The 15,921-nt window shown below is 42.2% G+C and overlaps 1 protein-coding gene across 2 annotated transcripts in view; it reads right to left on the reverse strand.

The window, feature by feature from the left end:
- The window catches only part of LOC122544190 (uncharacterized), a 33,467-nt gene that overhangs the window by 2,779 nt on the left and 14,767 nt on the right, over positions 1 to 15,921 (reverse strand). The window contains exons 4-7 of one of the 2 annotated variants that reach the window (XR_015753711.1): positions 11,136 to 11,244; positions 10,453 to 10,499; positions 1,877 to 2,016; positions 1,503 to 1,568 (exon numbers count right to left, since the gene is read on the reverse strand). Coding sequence is in view for 1 of the 2 variants with exons in the window: in XM_087981055.1 (XP_087837181.1) it covers positions 1,504 to 1,568; positions 10,453 to 10,499; positions 11,136 to 11,244 (221 nt within the window). In the remaining variant the exon portion in view is untranslated. Of the gene's footprint in view, positions 1 to 1,502; positions 1,569 to 1,876; positions 2,017 to 10,452; positions 10,500 to 11,135; positions 11,245 to 15,921 lie in introns of those variants that run through there. The other variant, XM_087981055.1, reaches the window with a different exon arrangement.

Raw genomic sequence — 15,921 nt, forward strand, 5'->3', positions numbered from 1 at the left:
AGGCATAGCTGGGGCCCATGCGGGTGCCTATGACTACTTCTTTGGTTTGGAGGAAGTGGGAGGATTGGAAAGAGAAGTTGTTCAGGGTGAGGACCAGTTCAGTCAGTCGAAGGAGGGTGTCGGTGGAAGGGTACTGGTTGGTTCGGCGGGAAAGGAAGAAGCGGAGGGCTTTGAGGCCTTCGTGATGGGGGATGCAGGTGTATAGGGACTGGATGTGCATGGTGAAGATAAGGCGTTGGGGACCGGGGAAGCGAAAATCATGGAGGAGGTGGAGGGCATGGGTGGTGTCCCGAACGTAGGTGGGGAGTTCTTGGACTAAGGGGGACAGGACCGTGTCGAGGTATGCCGAGATGAGTTCGGTGGGGCAGGAGCAGGCTGAGACAATGGGTCGGCCGGGGCAGTCAGGTTTGTGGATTTTGGGCAGGAGGTAGAAGCGGGAGGTGTGGGTTTGTGGGACTATGAGGTTGGAGGCGGTGGATGGGAGGTCCCCTGAGGTGATGAGGTTATGGACGGTCTGGGAGATGATGGTTTGGTGGTGGGGGGTGGGGTCATGTTCAAGGGGACGGTAGGAGGAGGTATCTGCAAGCTGGCGTTTGGCCTCAGCGGTGTAAAGGTCAGTGCGCCAAACTACCACCGCGCCTCCCTTGTCTGCCGGTTTGATAGTGAGGTTGGGGTTGGAGCGGAGGGAGTGGAGAGCTGCACGTTGCGAGGGTGAGAGGTTGGAATGGGTAAGAGGGATGGACAGGTTGAGGTGGTCAATGTCGCGGCGGCAGATGGCTATGAAGAGATCGTGGGAGGTAAGAGGCCAGCATGGGGTGTCCAGGTGGATGGGGTGTGTTGGAGGCGGGAGAAGGGGTCGTCAGAGGGTGGGCGGGAATCCTAGTTGAAGAAGTAGGCGCGGAGGCGAAGGCGGCAGAAGAATTTTTCCCTTAATATTGTAACCTCCTTACCTACTACTCCAGGCCGATGTGAATAAACTTTAACCTTGTATGTATATTTTCCAGACCGATAAAAATCATACAACAATCGCCAATCATGCTTTTGCCAAATTGACTTTCAGGTGTAGGTGTGAATGTCAAATATAGAATTGTACAATCCCTGCACTTTAAAAGAGACCATTTGACCCATCCAGTCTGTACTGCACACCCCAAAAGAGCATCACACCAAGACACGCCCCTCCCAAACCCGCACAGGTCGTGGTGACCCTCAGGATATTACACAGCACCATTCAACTACATCCAATGATAGAACCACCCTATGATTATGTAGGCTTTGATTATTTGACAGCATGAGGAAAAATTATTTTTGAATTGTCTTAACAATCAACTTTTCAAAAACCACAACAAAAATCCCATGCTCCTTTTTGGTTTATTAATAAATCCATTTTCTTTAAATACTGGAGCAATGAGGTTCATGGGAGCAAACATATGACCGTAGTTTAATAAGCACATCCCCTTATCTGTATATTAATGGCACTGACATAATTGTCATATTAGTACCAACCTTTTGTTTTCTTGGGATATTTTCATAGATCGTTGATGATTTCTTATTAAATGGTGCAGCATGGTCTGAGAAAACAAGATAATTATTTTACCATGTATGGTAATTGCAGAGACATGGAATGTTAACATTTTGAAAGAAGCTTTTTTAGGCTGCTATGCCAGTGTCGCCTTTCAGTGACATCAAGTCAAACCTGTTGCCTTGTCATGTTACCACAGCCTAATCAAGTATTTATCCAATTTTCTCATGAGTTCCTCTCCATTTTGTTTACAGCAACATTTCAGTCTGTATGTTTCAGATTTGAGGAGCTCAAAGTCTGGAAGGAATACGCAAAACCTCACAGCTCAATTGCATTTTAGAAGAGTAAAAGACTTACATCACAAAGATGGTCCCTTTTTCTCGAAAAGCTGTTCTTTGGTTCAAGGAGACTCTGTCCTTGACTTTTTACAGAGGGACAATAAACCTGGCCGGGGTCAGATGAGATTTCAGGCAAAATGGTCATGTTTTAGAGGTGACCTGTATGAAGAGAGGGGCATGGTCACCTCTCTAGCAGAGCTGAGCTGAGCAGTCTTAGTTCAGTCTTGAACTGGCAAGTTCAATAGGCAGTTGTGTGGAAAATCTCTCTCTTTTCTGCCCTTCAACTTCAACCTGTAAGCATGTGTTCCATTTAAACTGGGTTTTAAAGGGAGTTTGCTTATTGGGACTGTTGTGTACATTTGGAACAGCATAATTAAGTCAAGTTGGATTGGCTGAGTTCAGTAGGGGTTCTTTATTCTGTTCTTTGTGTTTCATTGCGCAATTTTGTGAATAAATTTTCGTCTGTTTTAAAATCTAGAGTCATAGAGATGTACAGCACGGAAACAGACACTTCGGTCCAACCAGTCCATGCTGACCCAGGTATCCCAACCCAATCCAGTCCCACCTGCCAGCACCCGGCCCATATCCCTCCAAATCCTTCCTAATCATATACCCATCCAAATGCCTCTTAAATGTTGCAATTGTACCAGCCTCCACCACATCCTCTGGCAGCTCATTCCATACACGTACCACCCTCTGTGTGAAAAAGTTGCCCCTTAGGTCTCTTTTATATCTTTCCTCTCTCACCCTAAACCTATGCCCTCTAGTTCTGGACTCCCCTACCCCAGGGAAAAGACCTTGTCTATTTATCCTATCCATGCCCCTCATGATTTTGTAAACCTCTATAAGATCACCCCTCAGCCTCCGACGCTCCAGGGAAAGCAGCTCCAGCCTGTTCAGCTCTCCTTACAGCTCAAATCCTCCAACCCTGGCAACATCCTTGTAAATCTTTTCTGAACCCTTTCAAGTTTCACAACATCTTTCCGTAAGAAGGAGACCAGATTTGCACACAATATTCCAACAGTGGCCTAACCAATGACCTGTACAACATGACCTCCCAACTCCTGTACTCAATACTCTGACTAATAAAAGAAAGCATACCAAATGCCTTCTTCACTATCCTATCTACCTGCGACTCCACTTTCAAGGAGCTATGAACCTGCACTCCAAGGTCTCTTTGTTCCCTAGGACCTTACTATAAAGTGTATAAATCCTGCTAAGATTTGCTTTCCCAAAATACAGCACCTCGCATTTATCTGAATTAAACTTCATCTGCCACTTCTCAGTACATTGGCCCATCTGGTCAAGATCCTGTTGTAATCTGAGGTAATCTTCTTTGCTGTCCATGACACCTCCAATTTTGGTGTCATCTGCAAACTTACTAATGTAACTCTCATGCTCACATCCAAATCATTTATGTAAATGACACAATGTCGAAGACCCAGCACCGATCTTTGTGGCACTCCAGTGGTCACAGGCCTCCAGTCTGAATTGCAATTCTCCACCACGACCCTCTGTCTTCTACCTTTGAGCCAGTTCTTTATCCACATGGCTAGTTCTCCCTGTGGGCGGCACGGTGGCAAAGTGGTTAAAGACCCGGGTTCAATTCCCACCTCAGGCGACCCTCTATGTGGAGTTTGCACATTCTCCCCATGTCTGCGTGGGTTTCCTTCCACCATTCCAAAATGTGCAGGTCTGGGTGGGTTGCGCTTCAACGTGTTGGTGTGGACTTGTTGGGCCGAAGGGCCTCTTTCCACACTGTAAGTAATCTAATCTGTATTCCATCAGATCTAACCTTGCTAACCAGTCTCCCATACAGTACCTTGTTGAACACCTTACTGAAATCCATACAGATCACATCTATTGCTCTGCCCTCATAAATTCTCTTTGTTACTTCTTCAAAAAACATGATTTCCAACGCACAAAGCCATGTTGACTATCCCTAATCAGTCCTTGCCTTTCCAAATACATGTACATCCTGTCCCTCAGGATTCCCTCCAACAATTTGCCCATCACCGAGGTCAGGCTCACTGATCTATAGTTCCCTGGTTTGTCCTTACCACCCTTCTTAAACAGTGGCACCACGTTTGCCAACCTCCAGTCTTCCAGTACCTAACCTGTGACTATCAATGATACAATGATGATCTATCGATGATCTAATTGTCAACTTAGCTTTCTTACTCCGGGTAATTTTCACTGTACATTTATCGAAACAATTTGCAAAGTTAGGTCTCATGTTGCTGCTTAAGCACATTTTGAGTGGTCTGGCCGAGTCCATAGCAGTGTGGGGGCTTTTTGCAGGATTTTAAACAGCGAATGATAGGCGCTAGTGTCTTTATTTCGGGCGTCCGTTTGGTTGGGTAGACAAAGCTTGAGATAATAATGGCTCTTTCATTCGCCAAACGTTTTCTGGATGTGGATGCAGTAACTTTGGAGGTTTTGCAAAAAGTGAATAAGACCAAGTTGCAGGAATTAGCAGAGAAGCTCGAATTGGAACTGTCTGCTTTTGTGAGGAAAGGAGAGATAATTACAGCAGTAGCTCAGCATTTAAACTTGCCGCAGAAACCATCAGAATCTATAGAGATGGCAAGAATTCAATTCCAAATAATGCAGCTTGAGTTAGAGGCGAGAGATAAGGAAAGGCTAGCAGAAATGGAACAGTTTGAGTTACAATGAAAAGCAGAAGAGAGGGAAAAAGAGAAAGCTTTTGAACTTCAGAAACTGACACTTAAAAAGGAAAGTCAGCTTAAAGGCTGGAGATAAAGGCTGAAAGTGTCCTTAGTGAGGAAGTAGTGTGAACTCATATGGAAAAGCAGAGAGTTAAAACAGTAAGGTTAGCAGCTAAAGTGGCTGATGATTATGAGCTGGTTCATAAAACATGGTTTGGCTTCCAGAATCAATTTCAGTCCATGAGGGTCAGAAATTGGGGCAAAGAGAAATCCTCACATGGAAAGGGAAAGGTAGATCTTACCACAGGTAAAAAAGAAACCCTTAAGAGGGACAAAGAAATTAAATGGCTCCGGTGTTTTCATTGTAATAAAGTGGGCCACACGAAATCACAGCGTTGGTGGACTTGGAGAAAGCCAGATGTAGGGAAAGCATGGATGTTTTGTTGGACTAGTAACAAAAGGTAAGTTAGACAACTGCTTCAGAGTGTACAAAATGATCAGAGGTTGAGTAAGGAGGAAGTGCTAATGCTGCTTAAGAAATATATTTGCAAGAGTAAAGTTTATTCACATCAGCCAGGAGTAGCAGGTAAGGAGGTTACAATATTAAAGGACACAGGATCCTCTCAGTTGGTAATGCTGAAGGATGAGGAGATTTGCATGCCTGAGAGACTATTGCCAGAAAAGGTACTGGTAACAGGAATTCATGGTGAGACAAAAAGTGCTCAATTATGCAAAGTGAGGCTAGAGAGTCCAGAAATAGTGCAGAATTTGTGGTAGGAGTACTGGACACACTCTTAGCTCCAGGAATACAATTTGTCCTTGCAAATGATATAGCTGATGCATCGGGAGGCGTGCTGCCTACTCCAGGTGAAACGCCAGGGGAGATGCAGACAACTAAAGACCTGGAGAATGTTTATCCAGGAAATTTCCCAGATTGTGTAATCACATAATCACAGAGGCACAAGTTGAAGCAGGAGAGATCAAAAGGCACGGAAAAGGAAGCTGAAGTAGTGCTATCCATAACTTCCTTTAATCAGATAAGCGGAACAGAGAAAGACCAAATAGGTAAACATTCAAGTATTTTTAGCTCTACTAAGCTGACTGAATTACAGCAAAAAGATGAGGAGTTAAAACAGTTATATCAAAAGGCATTTACTGAGAGAAAAAATGAATGCATTCCCTGAGTGTCAAATGATGTCTTAATGAGGAAATGGAGACCATCACACATTCAAGCAGATGAAAAATGGGCAGAGATTCATCAAATTGTTTTGCCAGTAGGATATAAAAAGGAGGTGCTGTAAGTGGCGCACGAGCTACCACTTGGAGGTCATTTAGGAGTGAGGAAAACACAGGCTAAAATACAAAGTCATTTTTACTGATCTGGACTCTGCAAAGACAAAGTTGAATTTTGCCAGACATATCATACATGTCAGCTAATTGGAAAACCGCAGGCAATAATAAAACCTACACCTTCGATACTTATTCCAGCATTTGAGGAACCTTTCACAAGTGTTTTGATTGATTGCGAAGGTTCCCTACTTCAAATAAAAAGTGGGAATGAGTATTTATTAACAACAATGGATGTGTCGGCTAGATTCCCAGAGGCAATCCCATTACACAACATCACAGCTCAAAGGGTTGGAGAAGAATTACTTAATTTTTTTACTAGATACAGACTGCCAATAGAGACCCAGTCAGATCAAGGATCAAACTTCAGATCCAAACTATTCAAACAAGTTATGGATAACTTGGTAATAATGCAATTCAAATCTCTTGTGTACCATTTGGAATTGCAGACAGCACTAGAGAGATGGCATCAAACACTAAAGACCACATTGAAGGCTTATGGTCAGGATTATCCAGATGATTGGGATAAGGGAATTCCGATTGTACTTTTTGCAATCAGAGACACATCGAATGAATTGACCAAATTCATTCCATTTGAATTAAATTTTGGGAATGAAGTAAGAGGACCATTAAAATTGACGAAGGAGAAATTAATAAGTCAGAGTGCAGAGACCACCCATTTGTACAATGTGCCAAATTTTAAATGAACGATTAAATAGAACTGGAGAGTTGGTTAGACAACATTTAAAAGTATCACAGCATACAATGAAACAAGAAGCTGATAAGAAATCACAAGTTCACAATTTTGCAATTGGGGATAAGGTTTTGGTGGTTCTTCCAGTAACTGGTGAGCCTTTAAAAGCAAGGTTTAGTGGACCTAATCAATTTGAGAGGAAATTGAGTGAGGTGAACTACTTAATAAGGAATCCAAACAGGAAGAAATCTCACAGTGTGTCATGTGAATATGCTCAAAGGGTATTTTGATAGGGAAGGAAAGCAAGAGGAGAAGGTGTTGGTGATTACAGCACAGAAGGAAGAACAAAGTTCAGAGGATTCCGAATTGAACATTCCTCAAATCCAATTGGACAAATGAGGAAGATGTCAAAAATTGGGGTAAATTATTGAGTTATCTTCCATAACAAAATGACCTGAAAGAGTTATTACTGTCACACGGGGAGATATGCAGAAATAAACTGGGAAGCACTAACCTAATTGTGCAAGAATAAACAATATCCTTATAGGCATAACTCTCTAAAGTTGACACAGGTACAGAAGGAGACAGAGTGCATGCTCCCAGCTGGCATAATCGAAGTGAGTTACAATGACTGGAGCTCAGCCATAGTCAGGGTGCCAATGCCAGGTGGTACCCAATGGTATGTATGGACTATTGCACATTTAACGCTGTTACAAAGATCGACGCATATCCAATTCCATGGTTGGAGGACTGTGTTGAAAACGTGGGACAAGCACCTTACATTTCTAAGTTAGACTTGCTCAATGGCTACTGGCAACTACCTCTGTCAGAGAGAGCAAAGGCAATTTCAGCTTTCATAACACCAAATAGGCTATATCAAAGTCATGCCATTTGAGATGAAAAACGCTTCAGACACATTTCAGAGACTAATAAGGTCATTGCCAGATTACTCAACTGTGTGGTGTATATTGATGACCTGGTGATTTTTAGTCACTCATGGAAGGAACATTTACAGCATTTATCGGACTTGTTCAATCGACCTTGGAATGCAGGCTTGCTGGTAAATCTAGCTAAAAGTGAATTTGCCAAAGCCCAAGTCACCTATGTCCATGTTATTGGACATAGACAAATGGACCCACGGGATGCGAAAGCAAAAGTAATTGGGGAATATCGCACAGCGTTGATGGAAAAGCAGTACTACGGTTCCTGGGATTGAGTGGATTTTACTGAATGTCTGTGTCGAACTTTAGCAATGTGGTTGCTCCACTCACCAAATTGTTAAAAAAGGGCAAGAAGTTTCAGTGGATAGCGGACTGTCAAAAGACATTTGACAGCCTAAAAACTGTGTTAACCACTGCCCCAGTATTAGCCATACCAGATTACACAAAGCCTTTCACGGTGGCTATCGATGCCCGTGATGTGGGTGTCAGTGTGGTGCTCCTGCAGGAGGATGATGAGGGAATAGAAAGACCCAACAGGTATTTTTCCAGGAAGTTGAACATTCATCAACAGAAATATTCTGGGTGGAGAAAGAGACTTTAAGCTTGGTGTTGGCATCACAACATTGCAGTGTTTATATCACCAGCAATGCATCTTAGACAATTGTTATACACTGATCATAATCCATTGACATTTGTGGAGAATTTTAAGGACAAAAATGCCACACTGTTTAGATGGAGCTTGTTGCTGCAGCCACTTGATTTGACAATTGTACATGTGGCAGGTCACGGAAACGTGATAGCCAATGCTTTATCAAAACTCGAACGAGGTATTTGGGGGCAGGTGTGCCGTGGCCTGAATTTGCATCGGGTTGTGCATGTTTGCATGTTTATAGTGAATTTGTATGTATGTGTGTTTCGACTACCAACCAGGGTTCAGAAGGGTTAAAAATGAAGCTATCTTTTGGTATTGATTGCTCAGTTTTTTTAAGTGGGGAGGTGTCTCAAAGCTCACCCCTTTTTGTTCAAAAGCTGTTCCTTGGCTCAAGGAGACTCTGTGGTTGATTTTTTTCAGAGGGGCAATAAACCTCCAATCAGTCTAGTTTGGAATAGAGATGAAAAGGATTTTGAGAGGCCTTTAGTTTATATGTAAGCAATGAGACTTCAGGTCAAAGTGGTCATGTTTTAGAAGTGACCTGTATAAAGAGAGGGGAATGGTTCAGGGGAGCAGTTTTAGCTCAGTCTTGAATTGGGAAGTTCAACAGGGATCTGTGTGGAAACTCTCTCTCTCTTCTGCCCTTCAGCTTCAACCCGAAAGCATGTGTACCATTTATACTGGGTTTGAAAGGGAGTTTGCTTATTATGTTTTTTGTGTTTCACTATGTAATTTTGTGAATAAGTTTTATGTTTGTTTTAAAATCTAGTAGTCAACCTCGCTATCTTACTCTGGGTAATTTTCACTGTACAGTACACTTACTAAAACAAATTGTAAAGTTAGGTCGAAGCTGCCTGCTTAAGAATGTTTTGAGTTGTTTGGCCTAGTCCGTAACACTGAACTCTGTAGGTGCTATTAATTTAACATTAAATGAAATGTCACAGCTTTTCATTCTTGCTTCAACAAAATTCTTCCAGAACTACTTTATTCCTGTCAAATCTCCTTTTCATTCCATGATCCAGAAAAACCAACCACTATCCTTACCACTCCAATGAAATGCAAACTGATATCTCTGGAACTATTGTGGCAACAATTTGCTTCATAATATTCCAAGCAGTACCAAAAGACCTAAAACAATGGACAATTCTAAAGTCCAATATATTTACAATAACGGAGTTACAATGTATGAAACTTAAATGACCATTCCTCATTATTTTCTTGCTGGGTTTTGAATGGATTCTGTATGTCCTAAGTTCATTATTATTAGTAGATGCATTTAATATCAGCTTAGATTTTGAACTGTTTCAATTAAAGAACACAACCAAACAAACAATGCCAAGGATTTTTACTGCAATGTCTATGTTAACTAAGTAATAAGAGTCAAGATCAAAATTTTGATTTGGACGATACATTTGATATCCTGTAAAGTAGAATGATGATTCCTGGTTATCAATTTAATACACAAACGATTACGTTAATTATTAAAAATAATGGGGCTGTACCAGAGTTGATCAAAGTTAAAGGCTGAAATCCTGATTAGTGGAAAATAATTAGATTCTTTTCAACATCCATGTCACATAGTGCTCTCTATGGCACTAAAATCTATTAGGTTCTGATAATAAAGGAATATACAATTCATGAAAAATATGACAACAAAATGTGAAACTAGATTAGAAATAGAGACTAGGTTATTTGAAAATCATAATTTGGAGATGCTGGTGTTGGACTGGGGTGTACAAACTTAAAAATCACACAACACCAGGTTATAGTCCAACAGGTTTAATTGGAATCACTAGCTTTCGGAGCGACGCTCCTTCAGCAGGTGATAGTGGAGGGCTCGATCGTAGTGGAGAGCCCTCCACTATCACCTGATGAAGGAGCATCACTCCGAAAGCTATTGTGCTTCCAATTAAACCTGTTGGACTATAACCTGGTGTTGTGTGATTGTTAACTTTGAAAATCATAGGATTTGAATAGGATACATATTACACAAAGGACTATGACTTTATCTCCTTCACAAATTAGCAACACTTATAATCATTAAAAACAAACTTGATCAATACAAATTCTAAAACTATCATTCCAAATAGGGGTTTGGATATGTTTTGCAATTACTTCAATTGGAATGCACATGACAGGGATTGTTACCTTAATTTATCTTAATGTAAGTGCCAACGTGAAAGTTCAACAGTCAGTATGATAGATGGTTCATTGAATTAACTTCAAATCAGCAAACACTTTAAAGTTTTGCATTGCCATAGCAACATTGAAATAATGGAGTAGTTTACTTACCACATTCTCTTGAGCTAGTAGGTTGCCTTTGTGTTGCAGATTTCATTCTAAAGCAACATTGTCCAAAATTTAAAAATTAAATGCTTTTCATGACAATATTATGTTATAAAAACTATGACCTGGTACAGACATATTCTACTTGCCAATGTGTTACCGTTGATGAAACTGATTTTTTTTTTCAAAGTGTACAGTACAAATTTATTACTGGCTGACCACCTTCTGTATTAGGTATTGAGACACAATATTCAAATAATGAGGGATTGAACAAATAAAATGATCATAACACGAAGGCATAGCTTAAATTATTTTAACCCATCATTTACATTGTTACAATGGTTCAAAAATGAAACTTTGAAGTTACTTAGAAGACAAGTTAAATTGACGAAGTCTATGAGATTTTCTGAATTAGAGTTTCAGTATTGGAGATTTAAAACTATGTCACAGCATTAGCAAAAGATAATGAATTTTCTCTCGAACTAAAATGAGGAACTAACAAAGACAAAGGATTCTTTCATTGCAATATATAAAACATTAACATTCTCAGTATAAACATGCTTTACACTTATCTATGATTGATATAGAAATATTATGAATCAACTTTTTATAAATATACATTGTTCAAAATTACTTGGCCATAAAGAATTTAGCAAAGTTTAAGAAAAAAAGTTATAAAATGTACTCACCTATGTGATTTAATTTTGATTAACCATACACTGATCCCACCAATAAAACCCAAAAAAACAAGTGATGAAATCACTATGCCAACTGTGACACCAACATTTGTTTTATGATCTGAAAATGCAACAGGAACAAATAATGAAACATCACATAACAAAATGGCCACAATTGCATTGTCTAGAGCTAATTGCCGCCTCAGTTGCAGATATGGTTAGCAAGACGTTAGCAAAACATAGCAGTAACGTCATGAGATCTATAATCATGATTTCAGCTAAATACAACTTGCTGACATTTAAATTCAGTTAGCAATTCTCAAAATTACTCAGCTGGTTCCTGTTTTAGTGAACGTACAACTGCTGTCAACTGTAAAAATCAGTACTGGGACAACAACTTTGTAGTGATGCCCACACTCCACGATAAATAAGAAAAAGAAAATTAACTTCTGAGTGACCCAGTAACAAACCAGACATTTAACGCTTTCTTTTACAGATCTCACAGACTGGCCAAGTGTTGAGTTGCTTTGATTGCAATCCCAACTACTTGCTAACTAGAATATCAAAACTCCACAAAAGGGGCATTTAGGATTGTCCACATCTGCTCCATTTTATTAATCAACTTCTTCTGAACTTTCATCAAAACTATAAATTATATTAGTGAAATATGGTTCCATTTCACAAATGCTTTCTCGCTCCATTTGATTATCTTAAAACTCCGAAGTGCCAGTTACTTTTATTCCCTGACAATGGAATCCAAATTCATTGTGGTAAAAACAATGACTGCAGATGCTGGAAACTAGATTCTGGATTAGTGGTGCTGGAAGAGCACAGCAATTCAGGCAGCATCCGAGCACAGCAATTCAGGCTGCCTGTCCTCGGATGCTGCCTGAATTGCTGTGCTCTTCCAGCACCACTAATCCAAATTCATTGTGTTTAGACAGGTTGCAAAATACAGAGTAAAGAAGTGGTTGTCCCCTAGTTGTTTGCAGAATCTAAGCAAGTTTCATTTAATGGCTTGCTAAAGTTGTAAAGTGATTGAATTTCATCCTCATCAGTGGAATTCAAATACATATTTTGTTAAGGAAAGATAATTAGTAATTGAATGTGTTTAAAGTGGAAATAGTAAACATTTATTTAAAGATGGACTTTAGTTTAAATTCACTTGCAGAATGCAAGTAACAGGTCTTAAACTGGAGTTGCAAATCTGAGTAAAGAACCTAGCTCTGATATCTGTCCTATATCTATCGCCCCTCAATTTAAGGCTCTGTCCTCTTGTGCTAGCCATCCTGCTAATGCTCTTTGGGAGGGTTTACACTAATTCAGCAGGGGGATGGGAATTGGAATTGTAGTTCCAGTGTACACGAGTTGAGAATAGTGAGGCCATATATCAGGTTTCAAGGTCACAAAGATGTACCAGCAGGCAGGCAGGTGGTTTGCAGTGCATCTATTTCAACACCAGGAGCATCCAGAATAAGGTGGGTGAACCTCAGTATGTGTTGGCACCTGGGAGATTGAAACTGGAGCCATTTCAGAGACATGGAAAGAGCAGGGTCAGGAATGATTGTTGCAGGTTCCTGGATTTAGATATTTCAGTAAGAACAGGGAAGGTGGCAAAAGAGGGGGAGGTGTGGCATTGTTAGTCAAGGACAATATTATGGAGGCAGAAAGGACATTTGATGAGGACTCGTCCACTGAGGTAGTGTGGGCAGAGGTTAGAAACAAGAAAGGAGAGGTCACCCTGCTGAGAGTTTTCACCCTCTCAGAGAGTAGTAGGGGCGTGGAGTGCCCTGCCTGCAATAGTGGTAGACTCGCCAACTTTAAGGGAATTTAAATGGTCATTGGATAAACGTATGGATGAAAATGGAAAAGTGTAGGTTAGATGGGCTTCAGATTGGCTTCACAGGTCGGTGCAACATCGTGGTCCACAGGTCCTGTCCTGCGCTGTCGTGTTCTATGTTATAAATGGACATAAGGAGCGTCAGGTCAACCATGATGCCACTGAACGGCAGACCAAAGTTGTGGGATCAAATGACATACTCCTGTTTCTATTTCTTTAGGTCTGAAACTTCTATGGAAGTAGACCAATTATGAATTCTTCTTTTGCAAGTTAAAATATTTGTTTTAAAATATCTCCGAAAAGTTCCAGTGATGTAGAGGAAAGGATTGCAAAGATGATGCTGAATAGGAGCGAAAGTAACAGGGTCATTGTTATGGGAGATTTTAGTTTTCCAAATATTGACTGGAAATATTGTTGATAGTGTGGTGCTGGAAAAGCACAGCAGGTCAGGAAGCATCCGAGGAGTAAGAGAATTGATATTTTGGGCATAAGCCCTTCATCAGGAAGCCCTTTCAGTCATAAGCCCTGAAAGGGCTTCCTGATGAAGGGCATATAACCGAAACATTGATTCCCCCGCTTTGTGGATGTTGCTTGACTGCTGTGCTTTTCCAGCACCACACTCTCAACTTTGATATCCAGCATCTGCAGTCCTCACTTTCTCTTAGTTCGAGTACTTTAGATGGGTCCGTTTTTGTCCAATGTGTGCAGGAGGGTTTCCTGACACAGTATGTAGACAAGCCAAGGCTGCATTGGATTTGGCACTGGGTAATGAACCCGGCCAGGCATTGTATTTGGAGGTAGGTGTGCACTCTGGTGATACTGATCACAATTCAGTTATACTTACTTTTGCAATGGAAACAAATAAGTATGTACCACAGGACAAGAGTTATAGCTGGGGAAAGGCAATTATGATGCAATTAGACAAGATTTAGAATGCATAGGGTGGGGAACAAAACTGCAGGGGATGGGCACAATTGAAATGTGGAGCTTATTCAAGGAACAGCTTGATGTTCTTGATAAGTATGTACCTGTCAGGCAAGGAGGAAGTGGTTGAACAAGGGAGGCGTGGTTTACTAAGGAAGTGGAATCTCTTGTCAAGAGGAGAAAGGAGGCTTATGTTAGGTTGAGATGTGAAGTCTCACTTGAAAGTTACAAGTTAGCCAGGAAAGACCTAAAAAGAGAGCTAAGAAAATCCAGGAGAGGGCATGAGAAGTCTTTGGCAGGTAGGATCAAGAAAAACCCTAAAGCTTTCTATAGGTGTGTCAGGAATAAAAGAATGACTCCAGTAAGATTAGGGCCAGTCAAGGACAATAATGGACAGTTATGTGTGGAGTCCAAGGAGATAGGGGAGGTACTAAATGAATATTTTTTGTCAGTACTCACACTGGAAAAAGACAATGTTGTCAAGTGGAATACTGAGATACAGGCTACTAGACTTTCTGGGATTGGCAAAGTTAAAAATCACACAACACCAGGTTTTAGTCCAACAGGATCATTTGGACTAGCTTTCTAGCTTTCATACTAGCTTTCTCTACCACCTGATGAAGGAGCGGCGCTCCAAAAGCTCGTACTTCCAAACTATTTGTCGGAACTGCAAGAAGGAAGGTTACCCGAACAAGGAATGCAAAGATGCCAAGAACTGTAATCTGTGCGGAGAGGTGGGCCACGTGTACAAGGCCTGCCCAAGACGAGGGGCCACCAGCTATGCACAGATGGCCGGAGGTAGTAATGTGAGCCGTGGACTGCAAAAGGACCACAAACCAGCATGGGAACGGTGTCTGGGGGCACCCAGAGGGATGGAGCAGAGCAGACGGCAGCCAGCGGGGAGATGCAGCAGCCAATCCAAGCTCCCACAGGACAGGTGGAGGAAATGGAGGAGGAGTGAACCAAGGAGGCAGAGGAGTGGATTCCTGTAAAAACCAGGAAGAGGAAACCTTGCCAGGCCCCCAAAGCCACCCAGCAAAGGGGGAAACGACACCTGCACGAGAAGGATGCAGCCAGCTCTTCAGATGGTGAGGACGGGCTTAAGGAAGGTTGTCACCAGAGGAAGAGACAAAGCGCCACAGGGAAAAAGGAAGGCAGCACCGCCCAAACAGGAAATGATGAACCCTCTGAGGGGGCTGGTAACATTAAATCTGCTACGCAATGTGTCTCTATGCTGGCCTTCCTGGACAACATTAAAGCCGATGTCCTGTTTCTGCAGGAGTGTGGGATACCGCACCTCAGCAGCTACAGGAGATGGTCGAGCTTGTGGGCCCATATGCCGTCAGTTTGGTCGGGGGGCAACGATAGCCGCGCCTCCGGCCTGGGTATCCTGTTGAGAGGAGGCAACTTCACCATCTCCGAGGTTAAGGAGGTGGTGGGCGGGCGCCTCCTCGTCGCCGACGTCATGTACAGGAATGCTCCCCTGAGACTGATTAATGTGTACGCCCCAGTGGGTAAGAGGGAACGGTTGGCCGTCCTGCAGCAGCTTCCACTGTCGCTGGCTACGTCCAGGCCGGTCATTCTGGCCGGAGACTTCAACTGTATCATTGATGCAGATGGACGATCCAGCGGGGGGGACAGTAAACTGGACACCACGTCCAGAGCCCTGGTGGACACAGTAAAAGATGCCAAGCTGCACGACGTCTTCAGCACCCCTGCAGACGGAGCGCAGCGTAGATACACCTGGTCACGGGCAGACGGGTCTATCCGCTCAAGGATAGATTACCTGTTTGTGTCCCGAATGCTCTCCGGTCAAGCCGGTGTTCTTTTCTGACCACTGCCTCCTGCTGGCCGACTGTTACCTACAGGACGAGCAGCGGGCTGGTAAGAGAACGTGGAAGCTGAACACAAAGCTATCGACTCCGGGAAACATTCAGGAGCTCAAGAGGGACTGGGGAACCGTGAAGCCCCTCTTTGAGTCCCCAGTGGACTGGTGGGAAACAGTAAAAGAGAACATCAAGAGGTTCTTCATCA

This window comes from Chiloscyllium plagiosum, unplaced genomic scaffold (assembly GCF_037043375.1).
Source record: "Chiloscyllium plagiosum isolate Xiang-an unplaced genomic scaffold, Cpla_swu_hap1 HiC_scaffold_38, whole genome shotgun sequence".
Classification (NCBI taxonomy): domain Eukaryota; kingdom Metazoa; phylum Chordata; class Chondrichthyes; order Orectolobiformes; family Hemiscylliidae; genus Chiloscyllium; species Chiloscyllium plagiosum.